This window comes from Macrosteles quadrilineatus, unplaced genomic scaffold (assembly GCF_028750875.1).
Source record: "Macrosteles quadrilineatus isolate MER2022 unplaced genomic scaffold, UCM_ALF_1.0 Scaffold_8__2_contigs__length_117827958, whole genome shotgun sequence".
In the NCBI taxonomy this organism is placed as follows: domain Eukaryota; kingdom Metazoa; phylum Arthropoda; class Insecta; order Hemiptera; family Cicadellidae; genus Macrosteles; species Macrosteles quadrilineatus.
In genome coordinates this window covers 59,236,731-59,256,979 of record NW_026542601.1, presented here as the reverse complement: position 1 = coordinate 59,256,979, position 20,249 = coordinate 59,236,731, and the positions used below count along the sequence as shown (strand labels likewise).

At 33.6% G+C, this 20,249-nt stretch overlaps 3 protein-coding genes across 3 annotated transcripts in view; 2 read left to right on the top strand and 1 right to left on the bottom strand.

Annotated features, from left to right (window-relative positions):
• The window catches only part of LOC129001701 (protein scarlet-like), a 33,718-nt gene extending 32,240 nt beyond the window's left edge, over positions 1-1,478 (bottom strand). Inside the window, exon 1 of the mRNA XM_054429094.1 lies at positions 1,370-1,478. The gene's annotated coding sequence lies outside the window, so the exon portion shown is untranslated. The remainder of the gene's footprint in view (positions 1-1,369) is intronic.
• A 1,712-nt stretch (positions 1,479-3,190) lies between these two features.
• On the top strand, positions 3,191-4,818 carry LOC129000412 (uncharacterized). The gene has a single exon (XM_054427376.1). The coding sequence runs from the start codon at positions 3,331-3,333 to the stop codon at positions 4,816-4,818; it is 1,488 nt and encodes a 495-aa protein (XP_054283351.1). The 5' UTR covers positions 3,191-3,330.
• Positions 4,819-8,481: 3,663 nt separating this feature from the next.
• Positions 8,482-20,249, top strand: part of LOC128999581 (LIM domain-containing protein jub) — a 38,661-nt gene continuing 26,893 nt past the window's right edge. Inside the window, exons 1-2 of the mRNA XM_054426164.1 lie at positions 8,482-10,553; positions 11,611-11,701. Coding sequence (XP_054282139.1) covers positions 8,976-10,553; positions 11,611-11,701 — 1,669 coding nt within the window. The 5' untranslated portion in view covers positions 8,482-8,975. The remainder of the gene's footprint in view (positions 10,554-11,610; positions 11,702-20,249) is intronic.

The window sequence follows — 20,249 nt, the reverse complement described above, 5'->3', positions numbered from 1 at the left end:
GTACTTTATTGCATGATGCATGACAAGATATATTGCACAGTTGTGTTGATAATGCTTAATACAGAATCTGAATCTATCGCTAGAATATTTATTTATAGAATAGTACACCCTCTATATAAAGTATATGTTTTGAATGTTAAGAACCTTCTATATATTACATTATTTACTTATAAATATACTAACTGCTACCCACGGGCTTCACCATCACCCCGTTTGACTTCATAAAACTATTGAAGCTGAAATAAACAAAACTGAATACAGTAATACAAACAAATAATCACACCTGGTTTTAATAAGGTAGTAAATTGAACTAATAACAAACAAATGAGTACAGCTGAGTTATTTTTAGCATTAGGTCTATGAAAAGATCCCTTTAGAAAGGAATGAGGACCTTAAAGGGTAATTTATGAAATAATGGATAGTTTTGAGCAAGGGGATAGTTTCGTCATAACGAAAATTTTAAGTATATGGTTTATGGAGGTGGGACTTGTTGTTTTCTCAAACGTTCTTGGATACTTTGGGATATATTGTAGGCGATGCAAACAATTTTGGAATTTCATGTTTATTATATGAGACTTTCTTTTTGTTACAAAACTTTTCATCATATAATGGTTTTACATTTACTTTTCATCCTGGCTTCTGCTGGTTAATATGTATACTAAAACAGCCATGTCGGTTACGTCCTCTAAATAAGCTTTTAACTCCAATGGCATAAACAAAATTACTATGTAATTAACTTACAAACATCCGGATTCTAGTGACGATATTAAAAAAATGTTAAACGGACTTAGCTAAGCAATGGCTATAGTTTTATGGCGTTTTATGGCAATCCAATGAAATTATGATTTTTTAAATTAATGTTAAGGACTTGTTTACATCTATTTTTACATCTATTCACTAAAAACCAGAATATGTACTCAGATATACACCAGTGCCTACTCCAAAACCGTAGTAAAGCAAGATTCAATATGTTTTATTTTCACATAACATTCACTTCATTCTACAGATTATTCAGTTGTTCTTTGTAAGTGAACATGTGAAACTCTCAATTCAAAAACTAAACTTTTCTAAAACTGTTTCAATATTGTACATAAAAAATTCAAAAGTTTATCATTCAAAAAATCTTTCACATGGTTGTTGACAATATGTTTAATATACGCTATTCTTTTTTAACACTTCAGAATAATAATGAGGTATACTTTAAAATTGAAAGTAAAAACTTAGTAATTAAACAAATAGGCTAATTTTTTTTCTTTCAATAATAAAAACTGATTTACTGGAGCGTACAAAGTCATAAACAAACGAAACATAGTAGTAGTGAAGGTTTAAATTTTTCAAAATGGTCTTTGAAGTAGTAAAGTCAACTTACATAACCTCGGGACTCGGGAATGTGTAGGGTCCCAACACAGATCCTTGAGGCACACCAGACACTTTGCTTGCAACTCCCACTTCACCACAAGCACAACTACTGTCTCTACTGACTGAGAGAGAACTGTTGTCTAACTCTTCTCTCTTCTCTGTCTGTGTGTCGCTTCGTTAAGGGAGGGGAGAACACAAACTGCCTGGAGTTTTACCTGCATGATTGGATTTCCCAGCTACAACCCTCTTAAATTAAATTAAATAATATCCTACTCTACTCTTGAATCTAGGCCTATAAAGATAATAAAAATCATGAACTTTTGAGAACCCCGCAAATACCCCCGCCACAGCAAACCTGCCAACTAAGCGAATTTCCATTTGTCTTCATTGATTTTCAATTAAATCTATTTAAATAAGATTAGGCCTACGAATACCTAGGTTTGATGTCCCAAGGAAACTAATAAAGTGTGTTTTTAGTAAAATATTAATAGCTTAGTATATAATAAATAAATTTGCAAAGTTTGATCAAAATATATCAATAAACAAGCAAAATACAACATTTTACAATACATATTCTCCATAAGAATGACATGGAAATTTTAAATTTACAATTTTTTGAATTTTCTCCGTTACCAATAACCGTACAAAAACACTTTGATATACTCAAACCTAATGTGTTGCCTTGCAACGGGGCCAGTATGCAAAAAACTCAATGTCGGTCTCAATTTGAGGTTTCCCATTGATTTAAAATTGTACGAAATTTAACTAGAAAACCAACAAAAGATTACTTTTAGGTATGGCTAAGTAAGCAACAAAAACACTATATGTATACGGTATCAAAAGATCTGTTTAAAAAAAAAATTGGATTTTTTAAAACTTGAAAATTTTATTTCAAGCCTAGGCTTGAATAAGCCACTTAAACCTAGATAAATTAAATCATTTATCTTATGGGACAAAATTAAAAAAAGTAATAGCCCTAATTTTTACCAAGTTAATTGTACAGATCAAAATTAAGATCATCATCCAAAGGAACAGTTTAACTTTTAAATGAGGTTCTCTCACTCTATTGCAAAATCTGATTCCTATTTTGATGTATGTTTAACGTTTAATTTGTTTTCTAAAAGTTATCCTTTTTAAAGGACAAGCAAAATGTTTTGTCAAATGGTGTGTATGTTCATTGTTCAATTTAGTATTAAAGCATGGCCCTGACTAATGAAACACCTTATCTTAGTCAGTAACAAGGCTACACAGATCATCACACTCATCCTTCACTTATATTCGGGTTAAAACAGCACCTATGTGGTGTCCCCTTCTCGAATGAATGTGAATATGAATAACCATTGTCATAAACATACTTCTCATCCCAGGGTAAAATTTAAAGCTAAAGAACGGTTGTTCATGTCTCGTTCATGGCTTCATGTTGGTGATACTGGGTGCTACGCTAGTGTCGAAAAAATATTGTTTTTATTATTTTAGGGCTAATTTCAAGATTTGTGCATTACTGTTAGCTTAAACAATTAGGGTACGATCTACTGCTTATGATTATATCGTTTTATTTGACTAAACGAGGCTTTAAATAACTGAAATAACAAGAATCAAATTGTAAACAAACACACGATTCTAGCGGCACCGGACGGAACTATCATTAACATTGTATGATGACAAATCAAGGAGTATGTTTAATCTATGGCATAGTCTACATAAATAAATAGACTATACACTATTGTTGGTTAGTATGTCTGTAACAAAAAAAATATAACAGGTGAAAACTTATGCAAAGTTTGTTATTACAGAACAGATGGAAAAAATTGTTAAATATTAACCTAATTTATACTGGCTTTGTCGAAATATTTTCCCATTTTAGTGATATTTGAATAGTAAGGTACAAAACATCTAAGTGAATTGTGAAAAAACGAGACAGTTCGTTGCTTGTAATGAAATGATTAAGTGAAAAAACGTTTAGGAAAGAAAATGTTTACAATTAAATCTCTAATGTTTGGACCAGAAAGAACGGCTCAGATAAAGCTTCGTGAGACCTTTGTGCAAAACTTAAATGGAACATCAAAAGAAGAAATCATTTTCTTAGCACCATTTCCCTATTTATTCATATTTATATCGGTTTTTATAAAGTGTTGGATTCTTAGGTCTACAAAATTGAATTTATGTTACATAAATGAACTTGGACAAATTAAAGTTTCCAGTGTGACAAATTTTTTGCTAGAGTTTCTCACAATCGTTGTACCGCTTGTACTCCAGTTAACACTCTTTGCAGATGCTGCCTTTGAAGGCCTTCTTTTCACATCACTTTTCACATTTTTCATAATCATATTTTCTGTGTCGTCACTCAACAACAACAATTACTGGCGAACTCCTGATTTCACAAGTTGGTTTCTTTGTAACACCATGCCTACAAACAATACTGTATGTATTACATATTTCAGAACATTTATTTTTCTGTTGACATCAATATCAATTTTAGCAGTGGATTTCCAAATATATCCCCGTCGATTTGCTAAAGCTGAAAACTACGGAGTTTCACTCATGGATTTAGGAGTAGGTTTGTATGTCATGGCAAGTGGTGTTGTTTCCAAAGAAAAATTTGCAATTAGAAAATTTAAAGATAATTTCTTTGAGTCCTTACCACTTTTATGTTTCGGTGTGATAAGATGTGTAATTATGCAACAAATTGACTATCAAAAACACATTACCGAGTATGGGACTCATTGGAACTTTTTTATTACGCTTGGTCTAGTGAAGATGATGGCAAATATTATTTTAAAATTGTTTAACAATCACAGTCTTATATGCGCGATCGTCTTGTTAATGATTCATGAGTTTCTTCTTACTTGGTCTTTGGAACAATACGTAATGATGGACCTGCCAAGAGATAATCTGATTAAAGCTAATCGTGAAGGAATTGTGTCTCTTCTTGGATATCTGTGTATCTATATCATTGGAATATCAACAAAACGCCTTATTGGTAATGTTGACAGAAAAAGAGGACAATCTGTGAAAACAAAACTGCATTCTATGATCGTTTTTAGTGTCGTTTTCTCAATGTTGTATCTCACGTTAAAGTTTACTGAGCCCATCATTAAAGTATCAAGAAGACTTGCAAATACTCCTTATATCCTTTGGACTACAACAGTTTGCTTTGAATACCTCATATTAGGGCTTGTACTTGAACTAGCTTTCTTACTCTTTTTACCAAAAAGCACAACCAGCTCTTCCTGTAATGTTTTCAATTTGTTATTACCGGATCTGTGCAAAGCTATAAATAATAACGCTCTTCTTTTTTTCTTAGTTTCAAATTTATCAACAGGGTTTATTAACATGTATTTTGATGTGCTGAACTTTGAAACGTGGAGAAGTATGCTTATGTTGTTATTATATATGTTGTTCAATTGTTCTGTTGTGTATACTTTAAAGCTGGGTAATATTAAAATAAAACTTTATTAACTGAATTTGAAGTTTTGCAAGATTTTTTATATTATGGATCGATGGATAGATAGTAATTTACAGCGTTTTCTTTGGGATTTATCAGCCCATCAAGTGAATTGAATCACACTTTAAAATTACTGTACAAAATTGTTTGACTGTTAATCCTCCAAAAAATATATAAAACACATTTAAAAACATAACATTGCACCCATTTAATTATAAGCTAGCTTTGAAACAAATCAAATCAAATAAACTTAATTTGTGCATAGAAATTTTTGTATAAATACCCCCGCCGCGGCAAACCTGCAGACTAAGCGAATTTCCATTTGACTGATTGGATTTACACTGAAATGTCTACTTAAAAATATAACATTTATTCCCGATTTAAATAGAATTAGTTTAACAAGTACTTAGGTTTGCTGCATCAGGGAGGGTAAAGCTGTTTTTTTTTTTTAAATGTTAGTAGTTAGTAAGAAATAAAAACATTTTCCAAATTTGATTAAAATACGTTCATAAACAAGCAAACTACAAGTTTACTTATTCTCCATAAGAATAACATGGGAATTTTAAATTTACAATTTGTTTAAATTTTCTCCGTAACCATTAGGCGCATAATAACGCTTCAATATACTAAATTATTTGTTTTTTTAAGTTCTACAAAATGGTTTAGAAAGAAATTGCTAAATTTTATGTTTTTTGGGTCAAAAATGGGGAAAACCCTATTTTTACCCCATAAAACCCCCCGTAAACCCCCGTTCCCTTGGTCCGATCATGCTGGATCGCGAACTCGTTCGAATAAACGTAGGTTTACACATTTGTACCAAATTTCATCAAAATCGGATCATTTTTGCTCGAGTTATCGTGCTAACGGACATATATATATATATATATATATATATATATATATATACAATTGTTTGGATAAAGGGCTACTATTATAAATATTAAAGAACGCATACTAACTCAGTACCCTGAAATTATTTTTTATTTTTTAAAACTTTACATGTTTCGACCTTTAGGCCATTTTACAAGAGTACCATATTTAACCTCACTTTAAACACAATCTTTAAATAATTGTGTTTAAAGTGAGGTTAAATAAATGTTACTCTTGTAAATGGCCTAAAAGTCGACGCATGTAGTGTTTTAAACAAATAAAAAAATAATTTTAGGGTACTGAGTTAGTATGCTTTCTTTAATATATATATATATATATATGAATTTGAACGGATGGTGTTTTTGGCCTCTAGGGACCTCAAAACGAAAAAAATCGGTCCCGCGTCCAGGTCTTACCCGTAGTAACTCATACTCATCGACATATAAAACTCTCATACTATGGTAATAGCTTATTATATAGTATAGCTTATATAGGAAATTTGCTAAATGATGCAAATTATTTATATGCCAATTATAAAAGATTGTATATATTATTATTTTATTAATAAAAATATCTTACGTGTTTTAAACTATATTTATAAATACTTTAAATATATAATATAGTTTAAAAAATATTTTATATATATATTTAAAATATTCTCAACACATATTTTTTTTTAAATATTTAATAGGGAAAATATACATATAAAATATGTATATTATAGATTCTATACTTATTTTATCAATATATATTATGAATCTATTTGATATATTCAAAACTTATATTTAATTGTTATTTTGCATTGCTTTTCGGTAATATTTTAAATTTTATATTTGAATATATCAAACTATTATTAAAAATATAGGCTATTATTTATATATTTTATTTGAGGTTCTATCAAATACAACTTTGAATTTATAAAATATTTATAAAATACATATTTGTGCTACTAGGGTACAAGTGTAGTAAGAGCGTTTTTACATCACGCAGGTGAATGTTGTGCAACGAGCGGAAGCGAGTTGCATAATTCACTTAAGTGATGTAAACACGCTCTTGCGTAACGTGTAACGTACAATTTTACCTGACCCGACAATATACATGAAGTTAGTACAATATTTTTCATTGTCCATTTCACTCATCTTCTAACAGTAACGTTTTTTTACAAACAAAAGCTAGGTTAGGAAACGTAGTTGGCTCCATAGAGGCATATTTTTTAAGTTAAGCACTCAATGTTATTTAAATGGGTTTCCATTATCTCACCGAGTGAGTTTTTAGCGAATTTCCCTATAGGGAAGTAGCTATTACCGTAGGTGGCACGGTAAGACCTACTAGTAGACCCGGGACCGATTTACTTTTTCATTTTGATGTCCCCAGAGGCCAAAAACACCATTCGTTCAAATTTTTATATATATGTATATATATATATATATATATATATACGTCCGTGAACGCGATAACCTTAGTAATTTTTGTCAGATTTTGATGAAATTTGGTTTGAAGGTGTAAAGCGGGATAAACTTAAATGAGTTCGCAAACCAGCACGATCGGACCATGGGAACGGGGCTTTACGGGGGGTTTTATGGGGTAAAAATTGGTTTTTTTCACTTTTGACCCTCAAAACATAAAATTTCCCGATTTCTTTTTAGACCTTTTTAAAGAGCTTAAAAAACAAATAATTTAGTATATAAAAGTATTTTTGTTCGATTATTAGTAACGGAGAAAATTAAAAAAATTGTAAATTTAAATTCCCATGTTATTCTTATGGAGAATATTGTCAAATGTTGATGTAGTTTGCTTGTTTATGGATATATTTTGTTTGATCAAACTTGGCAAATTTATTTATTTTGTACTAAGCTATCAATATTTTACTCAAAAACACACTTTATTAGTTTCCTTGTAGCAGCAAACCTAGGTACTCGTTAAACCTAATGTTATTAAAATATATTTAACTGAAAATCAATTCAGACAAATGGAAATTCGCTTAGTCGGCAGGTTTGCTATGGCGGGGGTATTTTCAACTTTAGATCACTCGAGAAGTAAAGAAGTTGTATACATCACGCTTGGGATAGGGAAGTTTAACATGGCGGGTTAGGTAAATGATATAATATTGCATTAGCATCCATTTGTGAGCTATGTTTCAAGTTTCAAGTCTCTAGCTCATCGGGAAGTATCAAAATTTGCAAGAAAGCGAGTTAATAAAAACAAGCCCATGGGGCGTAGCCCAAGGGAAATATGAAAATTAAATTATATAATATTGAATTGTCTTCCATTTGTGAGCTAAGTTTCAAGTTTCAAGTCTCTAGCTCATCGGCATCGGGAAGTTAGTACAAAATTGATTGCAACATTTGTACCGGACAAGAAAGCGAGCTAATAAAAACGTTTTAAAATAGTTTCTTACCAAGAATTCGATAAAACGAGGATCAAGTATCCATTTTTAGATTCAAGCGACTATGTTTGGTGTAAAACTTGGTTTACTTTACTTCAATAATTTATTTGCATATTATATGCATGGGACGTAGTATAGTTTTACATTCAAAAATAATATTCCCTCTCTATGTTTCCAACTTCCAAGACACACGGAAAGTAGATCTAAAATCTTCCATTGAATTAGCTTCTCCAATAAAACTAAATACATCAAAAAATCATGAAACCCAAGTTAAAATAAGTATTGAAAACTTTTATAGTGAAAGTATTGGTCACAGTTCATAGTTCTACAATGTTTTGTTCAAACATTAGCGCGGATGGATATTTAAGACCTGATTCTCACGTCTTTCAGTTCAAGGCTCAAGGTAACAGTGGTTCTGAGAATAAAGATGATTATTACAATGGTCGTGAATCGTGATTCGTCGTGAACATAAGTGACATATTTTTCGTCTGTAAAGTTGTTTTTGTTTTGTGTTGATCCGAGATTAGTAAGTTATGTTATATTTTGAAGTCGAAATAAAACATTAAAGTGATTTCGCAAGTGTTTAAAGTGCTCAAATATGTGAAACATTCCGTAAGCTTAGTATTGTGCTTTGAATTGTAAACAAACAAAATCAAGTGTTGCATTATTATAGGGCAAGACCTAAGTTAAAGATTGAACAAAGTACAATGATATTCACTTACTAACCTAGGCCTGACAATTTTCCCGTTTAATATGTTGATGCTTTATTTACTTTTTTAGTTAGTCGCTAGCTGACTTGGAGAACTTGTCAAGATTCCAGTTTTATGGGTTAGGATTCATGATATTGCTTATGATTCATTCCAATGTCCCACTTAACTGTATAATTGTTCGTAACTTTGTATTAATCAGTTCATCATGGATCAATTCGTCCCACCACTGAAAGCCACCTACAATTACAATGTTAGCCAAAACAACATGACAGATACTTTAAACAATGCATCAGAACCAGGTTATGGCAAAATTGGGATAACCTCCAAAACTGCTGACAGCCAAGGTCCTGGTAGGTCTAAATCTAACGGGTTTCTATCCAATAGTAATGGACTTTCACCTTATGAAACTTCAAGATCTCTTCCTTCAAGTATTACTAATTCACCTAATCGTACTGTAGGATATGTGGATAAAAACAGGCAGGCAGAGTTGAAAAATAGGGCACCAGGTGCTATTGAAAGTATAGCTAATGAGGGTTCTGGTCCTCCTAAAATGCAACAGTCTTCTGACTATAAATTTTACGAAAGAGGAAACATCATTGCTGCATCTAAATATGCAACACCTAAACCAGTCGAAAATATAACATCAAACTTATCTAATATGGGTATTAGTGATAAAACGCTACCTGAACACCAACCACGAGTAGCGGTTGCACAATCACATGTTTTCCTGGGAAACCACAATGGTGCGACTCAAAATGTCATTGATCACAATAAATATTACAGTTCCTCTTTTATGATAAAACCAGGTGCCCCAAGTCCTACACATAGCCACAGCGGATCAAGCAGGGAATCAAATAGCCCCAGAACTAGTATTACAGGAATTCCGAATTATGATTATTCAAAGAATTCACCACTCTACGAAAACATTGACTACTATAATCACAGAGCGGCCCCCCAAGCCCCTCCGTATTATCATCAACTACCACCAACACATTCCAGTTCTTATTCCAATCACAGTTCTCAGGATTCCAAACATTCCAGCCCTAGAACTAGCTACATAAGTGTAGAAAATAACAGTAACTTTAAATATGAAACAAACTACAAAAAAGCTCAACCTCAGGTGCCTGTGGGCAACAAGTACAGCAACCCTAACTCTTTACCAAATAAAGAGAGTCCTCCATATGAAGCGCCTCCTGTTTATGAGAATATCCAAGATCTAAATAAGCTTCAAGGTTACGAGTCTTCCAAACCTGGGCCTCAAGTTCCCACACACACAGAGCAACGACCAATTTCTCACAACGCTGCTAACATGCCTCCATCTTACCCAATGTACAACCCGATGCAACAAACTAACATTGTACCTGGTATTTGTCAACCTTATCCAGTTCCATCAAACGCTAATGCCAGTGCTTCTAACGTTCCTCAACAATACCATCCACAATCAAACATTAGTATCACACACTCATCTCAGCAATATACCCCTGCGACATTTCAGAAACAAGTGAACCCTAGCGCACAAATTATTAACAGCTATGATCAGAGACACCATTCTGGATTACCGAATCCAGTCATATCTAAAGCGATTTCCACCACACCATCAACAATGGGACAAACATCAGTAGCAACAAGCAACCAATGCTCGGTCATGTCTGGGATTGCGGGTTCTGCTAGCCCGGTCCCGAGAGACTCCTCACCCAGCCCTACATTGTCAGCTAAAATGAAGGCTATTCCTGGAAGTGGAAAGAACTTACTACCCTATAATGTCACACCACCTCGTTCGCAGGTAAGAATTGAATTAGGCCTAGTTAGTTACCTATTTAAGTTATTGGCCCACAGCATTTTGAAGAGTGGGTTTAGCTCATTATTTCTGCATCTGATAATCATTATTTTTACACATAAACCCACATCTCCTATTCAAAAATATCTGAATTGGTAGGGTTGTAAACACTCATCAGTAAAATTAAATAAAACCAACGAGTTTTCTAACATAAATACACCCTCTTCGATATGCCCTTGTTAGATTATATCCTGCTGATGCTTCAGATAGATGAAATTTTTTGAAAATGTTTTAACTTCATAATAGTAGGCCCTAGGTGTTATAGTACCGGTTCACTAATTAATATTGATGCCCTTTATTGTACCGTAGTTAATAGTTAATTTTTAAAACAATTTTTACTTGGCCTACCTAGCTTCTTATGCATCTGGCTGGATTATGGTGAGTCAGTGGCTTAGGTCAGTTGTCAATAGTCAGTTAGGTAGTGCAGTAGTACGGGGTAGGCACTACATTAGCAACTTATAAAGCACAGTAAGTTAGACATAACTTACGTTTAAAAAGATGTTGCCATTTTAAATTTATTGGTACTGTCCATTCTTGTACAGTACCATCTCACCACCTGCTTTTCTTGATACGTTCCACAAACATGCTTAAGGTTTTAACAGGAAAAACAATGTAGGCCTAGGACCTAGCCTATTTATAAATTTAAAAGAAGTTGACAGCTCTAAAAAAAATAGGCTAGGCCTAAGTAAAATAAAACAGGCTATCCTATAAGCTATCATCTAAAATCTAAAAACTCATTAAATAAAAAAAATGAAAGTCACAGGTGTAGGGAAGAAACGATTTAAAGTTTGTCATGTTGGTCTCTAGTGTGAAGTAATTTAGGCTCTACGAATGTTTTGGGTTTTCTAAGCATACACTTTTTAGTTACCGTACCCTATAATTTTTACATTCAAGTCAGTTAAACACTAACTTGGAATTTAGGGTGTGAAACCTTTTATCACACAACTAAATACCGTATCCAAAACATATGTATTGTTGTAACATATTTTTTTTTTAATTTCAGGGTCCTACTGAAGCGGAACGTAAGATTGAAGAACTCACAAGACAGCTTGAAGAAGAAATGGAAAAGCAAGAAGAAGAAGGGGAATATTTTGGTAAGTTATCATCAGCTTTACTTTATTATAGCTATGCACACTTAGCCTAAGGGTGTTTTTTAAGCACTATCAAAGCTCTCCTGCAATCGCGAAAAAAGGTGACTTCGTTTCCATGACTGTCCAGACGAAGGTAATGTCTCGCGGGAGACAAATGATATGTTCAAGGCCAAAGAATATATTCATGATTTTACCGTAATCGCGGAAAAAGATTATAGGCTACGTTGTTTCTGTTACCGCGTGAGACAAAGGTGATGTCTACAAGACCGAAGAAGATAATCATGACTTTGACGCAATCGCGGAAAAAAATTACGTTGTTTCCTTAAAAAGATAACGTTTTTTCCGTAACCGTGGGAGACAAAGGTGATGTTTACAAGACCGAAGAAGATAGGCCTAATCATAATTTGGCTGCAATCGCAGAAAAAGATGACGCTGTTTCCGTGACCGTGGGAGACGAAGATGATGTTTTCAAGACTGAAAAATATATTAATGATTTTGCCACAATAACGGAAAAACATGTTTTTTTCTTGACCGCGGGAGATGAAGATGATGTCTTCAAGACTGAAGAAGATATTCATGATTTTGCCACAATTGCTGATAAAAGATTATGTTTGTTTTTGTGACTACGGGAGACGATGATGATCTTCAAGACCGAGAATTTTCAATAAGATGTTGCCATGATCTCGGAAAATTATGACGAGTTTCAATGACTGCGGGGGAATATTTCAGATGTAGTCCTTTTGCTAAGATGACCATAAGTGGTGTGTTTTATTGGGTGGGGGCACCATCCCTGTGTAGTGTGGGGGGCGCCGCTTAATGTACTCACGCCACTGTTAGTTAGGTAACTGCAGCCAAGACATTTCAAGGTCAAAAACAAGAACCTGCTACAACTCATTTGCTATTGTTTGTGGCAATATTTGACCAAACCAAGAGAAGGACCTGAATTCAATGGCTAAGTTCATCACAAAATTGTAAGAACACCTAACAGCCGCTATAGTCAAGTTTATTTTATGATTCAGGAGAGGAAGTAATAAGCGCTGTTCAGTAAGAGAAAATTAAAATTGCTATCCAAATCTAATGCAAAGAGTTATCTAACCTAGATTTAACAAATAGATCCATACTTTCAAGCCATAAAAAACATTGGGACAAGTATTAGGAGAAAATCTACTTGAACAATGTGAGAATGTGTGGATGCTGGACGTATACTCTGGCAGACAACAAGATAAAAGACGTTACAATTGACCAACTTCCAATAATGTCGCTGCTATATTCAAAGCAGACGGTGGCTGCTATATTCAAAGCAGACGGTGGCTGGTATATTCAAAGCAGACGATGGCTGCTATATTCAAAGCAGACAATGGCTGCTATATTCAAAGCAGACGATGGCTGCTATATTCAAAGCAGACGATGGCTGCACATCAAAACATTTTCAACATTTCTTTTTTAGCGAATTTCCCTATAGGGAAGTAGCTATTACCGTAGGTCTCATGGTAACACTTAGGCCCGGGACTGATTTACTTTTTCATTTTGATGTCCCCAGAGGCCAAAAACACAATTTGTTCAAATTTTTATATATGTATATATATATATATATGTATATATATATGTATACTAGCTGTGTGCCCGTTCTACGCACGGGGATCTTATAGAAGTCAGTTGAAACCTTCTTATATTAAGATTAAGAACAGCAGTTAGTTTGCATATTTTCAGATATGCTGGCAAAACTATTATATATAAACCTTCGCAAATACAGTATCTGACAGTTCAAGCCAAAATAAATGCTTCGCAATTAAATGTCACCCGGATCGTTATGGTCCATATGTCCAATGATTAAACTAAAAAATGTTTTATAGATCCATGAAGCGTAGCCCTAAAGTAGGCCTATAATTGAAAGTTACTTTCCACATCGGTTAACTTAAACGTATTTAAAGTACTACCTCAACCTCACCATTTAACACTTTATTCCGGTTGACATTTTCAGTATCAAAGATGCTCTTGTCCATTCCGTGAAACACTGAGAAATAAGGACATTAATGCGTTACCAACAGACATACACACAACAATCCAAAAAAGGCCACGAACTATTGATACATAAACAATATAAAGGCGTAAACAATTCATGATGGTTTGCCCAACAAATGTTTTACTCATATAGGTTATCATTTTCTTAGCATACCGGGTAAGCTAAGATTTGCAATCCAGACAGAAAAAGCAAAACTTATACAGAGTTAAGACATCACTTAAATTGAATACGGACGGCTCTAATAAATAAGGTGCAACACCAACGATAACTAATTTGTAAACTACAGTGATGTGTTGATACCTACGTAAAAATGATTCTAGCAGCTACCAACGGTTCTAAGGAAAAGAACCAGTACCTACGTAAGAACCTACCTAAGAACTATAGTACATCCGACCAATTAAATACATTAATATCTAGTCCCGAGGTTATTGATCTCTTGCTTTTGGATTTTCTCGTAAAAAGTTATAGCGTAAACTTATCGGTGTCAGTTTGAAAAAAAAACAACCTTACCCAAACAACTTTTTGTTATTTAATAGATTACGCATTCTCTAAACAATGATTAGTATATCTATTAACATTAGAAGGAAATGTGACGAAAATCACACAATGTTGGGGTTTTGGTCATTTGTAATTATATTATTTAAGTAGGTAGGCCATGTATTCTATGGAAAAGTACCGGTATCAAGGATCGTCGTCAAAAAGGTTGTTATGAATAAATATGTAGGCTTACGTACCCAAGATATGAGCTATGGGCCTATTGGCTGTATGGTCCAGCGATTGCATCACACGGTGAGTAGAAACAGAAAGTGACACATTGGAAAAGCGAGTTTACCACTTCCTCTGTTAAACCTCTGTTACAATCACACACTGCAGTTGTAATTTTTTACTTTACACTTTACACAACCGCCATTGAAGCGCCGTCAATGAGTGGAAACCTTTTTTGTAAGCTATTGGCGACGATCATTTCAGTGTCCCAGCCCTATACAACACTGATTCAAGGTCTTCTTTCTGGTTGTCAAAACTCAAGAAACATTTTATACTCAAAGAATTTCTGGTTCCGATTTGGACGATGTCTAGTTATTTAATTTCATTTACGGTTACACTATTAGACTATATTATTGCACTTGCGATTAATTAAATCCGTTATATAAGAAAAACGTTTTTAATCTCACTTGGTTGGGATTTGCTTTCAAAACGTGATTCGAAATGGTTGCGGTATTTGTAAACAACATTTGTAAACATATCATTGACAGCTAGAAAAAATAATCTTGATCCGAACAGCTGTTCGTTATTTCATAGACGATTATGTGATAAAAATTGAACGAAAATTTGACAAAAATCGCACAAAACTGCATTTTTGACGTCCGTAAGTTTATTTACAAAGTAGTGAGGCTATATTTAAATCACTAAAGACACTCTCGCCGATCCAGTGAATACATTAAAATGACTTGGATCTTGATAGGTACTCTGGTTTTCACGGAGAAGATTGCGTAAAATGCCATCTTCAGTGTTACAGACAAAGGGAAAGACAGACAGATAGACAGACAGACAGACAGAAATAGAGATAAGACTCGTTTCTGCTTCTTTAATGTATAAAACGTAAAAATAACCTAAAAGTATATAATTCTGAGCAAAGTACAGACAAAACTCTAATTTTATTTATATATATATATATATATATATATATATATATATATATATATATATATATATATATATATATATGTGTCCGTGAACACGATAACTTGATTAATTTTTATCCGATTTTGATGAAATTTGGTTTAAAGGTGTAAGGCTGGATAATCTTGAATGAGTTCGCGATCCAGCATGATCGGACCATGGGAACAGGGTTTTATGGGGTAAAAATTGGTTTTTCTCACTTTTGACCCTCAAAACACAAAATTTCCCAATTTTCCTCTAAACCTTCTTAAAGAGCTTAAAAAAACAAACAATTCAGTATATCAAAGTGTTTTTGTACGGTTATTGGTTACGGAGAAAACTAAAAAAATGGTCAATTTAAAATTCCCATGTTATTCTTATGGAGAATATAGTAAAATGTTGTAGTTTGCTTGTTTATGGATATCTTTTGATCAAACTTGGCAAATATATTCATTTTATACTAAGCAATAATTATTTTACTTAAAACACACACTTTATTAGTTTCCTTGTAGCAGCAAACCTAGGTACTCGTTAAACCTAATGTTATTTAAATAGATCAATTGAAAATCAATTCAGCCAAATGGAAATTCGCTAAGACGGCAGGTTTGCTGCGGCGGGGGTATTTTAATTATGATACAGGAATGATAATTCTACCTTTATAAAATAGCAAATCTTGTTCTACATAGATGTCAAGTCTGAAGTTGTAATAAGGTTCAGCCATACCCACCTCAGCCACCGTAGGACGTAAGGTATGACGGTCCCGCTGCTTTTAACATTACTTCTGATGAGAATTTCTCGAACTTGGACCCTTTAAATGAAATATGGAGATGAATTAAATGGAGGCTTCTGAATTAAACACCCGTGGAATTCACGTGTAGAACCTCTTGTTTACATATAATTTCTGTGTAAATATACATCTTGTAAACAACACAAGAGACTAACTGACAAATATCAGATGATTAAATATAAAAACAAATAAGCTGTAATTAATTGTTGTCAACAGGGTTGTTAACTTTCTTTAGCTAAAAATACTTTACCTACTTTAACTCTCCGAGTGTCCATAGTTTAGGCCTTAATGTCCGCCTATTTTTGGCGCATTTGCAAGGTTTTATTAAAACCGATCTGAGAAGCTTAAAACAATGTTAATTCTACTGTTCTATATACCATTTTGTTTGGAAAATCATGGGCTTCAATATTATACATAAAACATAAAGGAACATTTGTTTCAAAAAAATTTTTTAGGTAAAAAAAAATATTTTGGAAAAAAAAAAAATAAAAATAAGTTTGCGCTCAATGAAATTGTATAAATTATAGGCCTATAAATATTTGAAAATAGCCACTTTGTTCTAAATTTTATGAGGATTACAAATATACAATAACATAAGGAAGTAGATTTGCAAATAAATAAGTTATGGGCAAAAAACAGATTTCAGTACATAGCGTTTAGCTAAGAATGCATAGCCTAACCGTAGCTAGGAATCTGGCTGATAATTTACATCAATATCACTACCTACTTCTTCAGGATCATCAACCAGCCCTTCAAAATCACTTAAATCTTCTTATAATGCACCACGTAGGCCATATCACTGCTTTTGATTTTTAATACTAAAACAATGATAAATGTAATAAAACACATCAGTCATCGGTCCGAGGGTAACCTAGCTGTTTACAAATACGCACGTCAGCTGTCTGCTACAATTACGATCGGCTCGGAGAACATAAAGCGCTTAGAGACAGACCTCTGGAGAAAGCTTAGAATCTAACAAAAAGAACGATACCTAACTCGATCCAGTTCAATCCGATTCGGTCAGTCATAGAGCCTTCGCCGTAAATGATGTTCGTGCGTCGAAAAATCGACGCGTGACACTGCACAAAGTGTGTCGTGAGTCGATTTTTAAACGAGTGACGCTCGGAGGGTTAATTCTTTTAATTGAAATGGCGACCATACAAATTAGGTATTTTAAGCCAAATAAAAGAAAAACAGTAGTACTTAATACTACAATAATGTTTATAACTATTGTCAAAAAATGGCATCAGAGGGTGAATGATATTATAACAGAAAGTTTCTATATACTCTTTAATAGCCCACATACAGAGTAAAATAATAAACAAATTAAATTAGCCTACCAGAAATCAGAAATCCTTTATTGTCCTTAAGCAAAACAATCTTGCCATAGACATGGTCACATATTATGGAAAAATAGGGTTACACCATGGTGGAGGGGAAATACATAGGTGTGCTATTCCCATCATATTCTGACGTCATTTGGATTGCAAACAAAAGATCATTTGATTGTAACTGTCAAATTAGTATGTATTTGTTTTGATTTGATAGTTATTGTTTTTTCCTTCCACCATGGGGTTACACAGTAACCCAGTCAGACTAGATTAATAAGCTAAAATCACAGACAATAATCAGGTAAACATTTAAAAGTAAAAAGAAGACTATATGCTGGGTGGAGAATATACTAGATAAACTATTAAAACATCAAAACTTAACAACTTTTTTATCAAAAAACTCTTTAATCACATAAAAAGGATGTTCAACAAGCCAGTTGTATAGCCTATCTTTAAAAACCAACTCGGGCAACACTCTTGACTCAGAGTGCAATACATTGAATGGTTTCATGCACATTTACTTAGTCTATTGGACGGAATTTCTAGTAGAGTTTAGAGTTAGATCTAGTGTAATGAGAATGGAAATCTTTTCTAACAGCCAATATTCCTAATTTTAGTTTAACATCAAGTAAACACACATGTACAGGAAAATGACAGTCAATGTTCTAGTTTTGTTAAACAAAGGTCTACAATGATATTTAAGAGCTGATTTGGTTACTATTCTAAGTGCCTTTTTCTGAAGTAACAAAACATCACTTATATTAGTACCGTTACCCCAGAGAATCAGACCATAGCTTGACACTGACTGAAAAATGCAAAATAGGCTATTCGGATATATTTCTCAGAAACAACCATATTAATGTGCATATATTTCTAAAACAGACACAGTTACTATACAGTAGTAAACACACTTTTTGTAGTAAAATTTTTGTACTTCAACTTCACAATTATGTATGCTATGTAAAATATTAAAATTTTTTTCTGTAACTAAAGAAAAACAAAAAAAATTGTACCTTAAAATTTATAAAATTACAAATTTAAGAACATATTTCTCTGAAACGGTTGGAGTTAAAAAGAAAACTGAAAATACAATTTTTGTTGTAAATTTTGTGTACTTTAATTTTGTAATTGCATGTGGTATATAAAATATTAATTAATACTGTATAAGAAAATTTAGAAAAACCTGAAAATTGTACCCAAAATCCAAGATGGCGGCGGAAGCTAAAGTCTCACATTAGGGGACTCTCAGTATAAGGCGGTCGACACACGGGAATACTGAAACCCAACTAAAGTTGAACCAACTGTTTAGTGACGCGATTACGGTTGCAGTTGCGTTGGTTAAATCCGCACACGGGCGCGACTGTAGTTGAGTTGAGACAGTGAATGAGTTCTAATTTTGTTATAACGATACTGTGTAGGCCTACTGTGTATGGTGTTTGAAATGAGTAATAGTGATGAAGAAGCCCTGGTGTTTTATAAACAATCAAGAAAGCGTAGAGTAGAAGGTGTTGGGTACATCCTTATGTTAAAACAAATATTTAATGTAGGCTCTTTGTAGCTGCTGCTGCATTACAAGAAACAGACGCAAACTTTCAGTCTATGTAGGCCCTACAGGATGTCAAAAAGTGCTTACGAAGAGTTATCGCAGTCGGTATACCTGATCCTTGAAAAGCGCAATACAAATATGCGAAAAGTTGTTCAAACCAGACGACTGAAATCACCTAGCAACCGGCAGGTCCGGTTGCTTAACGACTGATCGCCGACTGGTCGCATCGCAGTCGCACCGTGTGTACTGTCCCACCTAACTACATTGGTCGGGACGTAGGCGACTAGTTTGTCCAACTGGTTGCCGATTTCAGTTGGAAAACAGTCTTCCCGTGTGTCGACGGCCTAATAAAGTAGAAGCCATAACTGACACTTCAAGCTAATTTGACTGGGACACAAAATGATGATGAATCAGATCAAATCATTGTTTGGAGATTAGGATCATAGTGTAGTGACAGCTGGTTTAATATTTTTCATTTAATTTGTTAACACATGTAATGACTATTGTTTGTTGTTTATATTTCAGTTTTTACCTAGTTACTTACATAAAAGATTGTAAATTTTTCTTGTGACATATTATTTAGAAGTGATTATTTGGTGCTTCATAACAACTTGATTCTCCACGGCAGTAAATTATTTGTGCCTAGTAAAATCAGAGCAGATGTTCCGAACAGTATTTACACTGGACAGGTGTATTTCAAGAGCTCGTGAATGCCGTCTGGTGGCCGGGAGTAACTAATGATATCAAACAAAAGGTGGAGGGATGTCTTATATTGCTTTGAAAATTCACATATTCCTTGTGAGCCGCTCATTCCTTCACCGTTGCCTGATCGACCGTGGCAAGTATTGGGAGCTGATCTGCTTCAGCATGAAAGAAAGACTTATCTAGTCATTCAAGACTATTTTTCCAAGTATATAGAATTAATTGGTTCAAGTGAACAAAACAAATACCCCTTCATTAATCAAGACTTTGAAAAGCATTTTTGCTAGACATGGCTTACCTTCTGTTCTAAGGTCTGATAACAGCCCATTCAATTCAAGAGAGATCAGGGAGTTTGCTAAAGGGTACCATTTTAAGCTGATTACTTCCAGCACGATGTTTCCACAAAGCAATTGACAGGCAGAGCAAGCAGTTCAAATTGCTAACATTCTGAAGAAAAATCTAGATCCTTATGAGGGATTATTAGCATATCGTTCTACTCCACT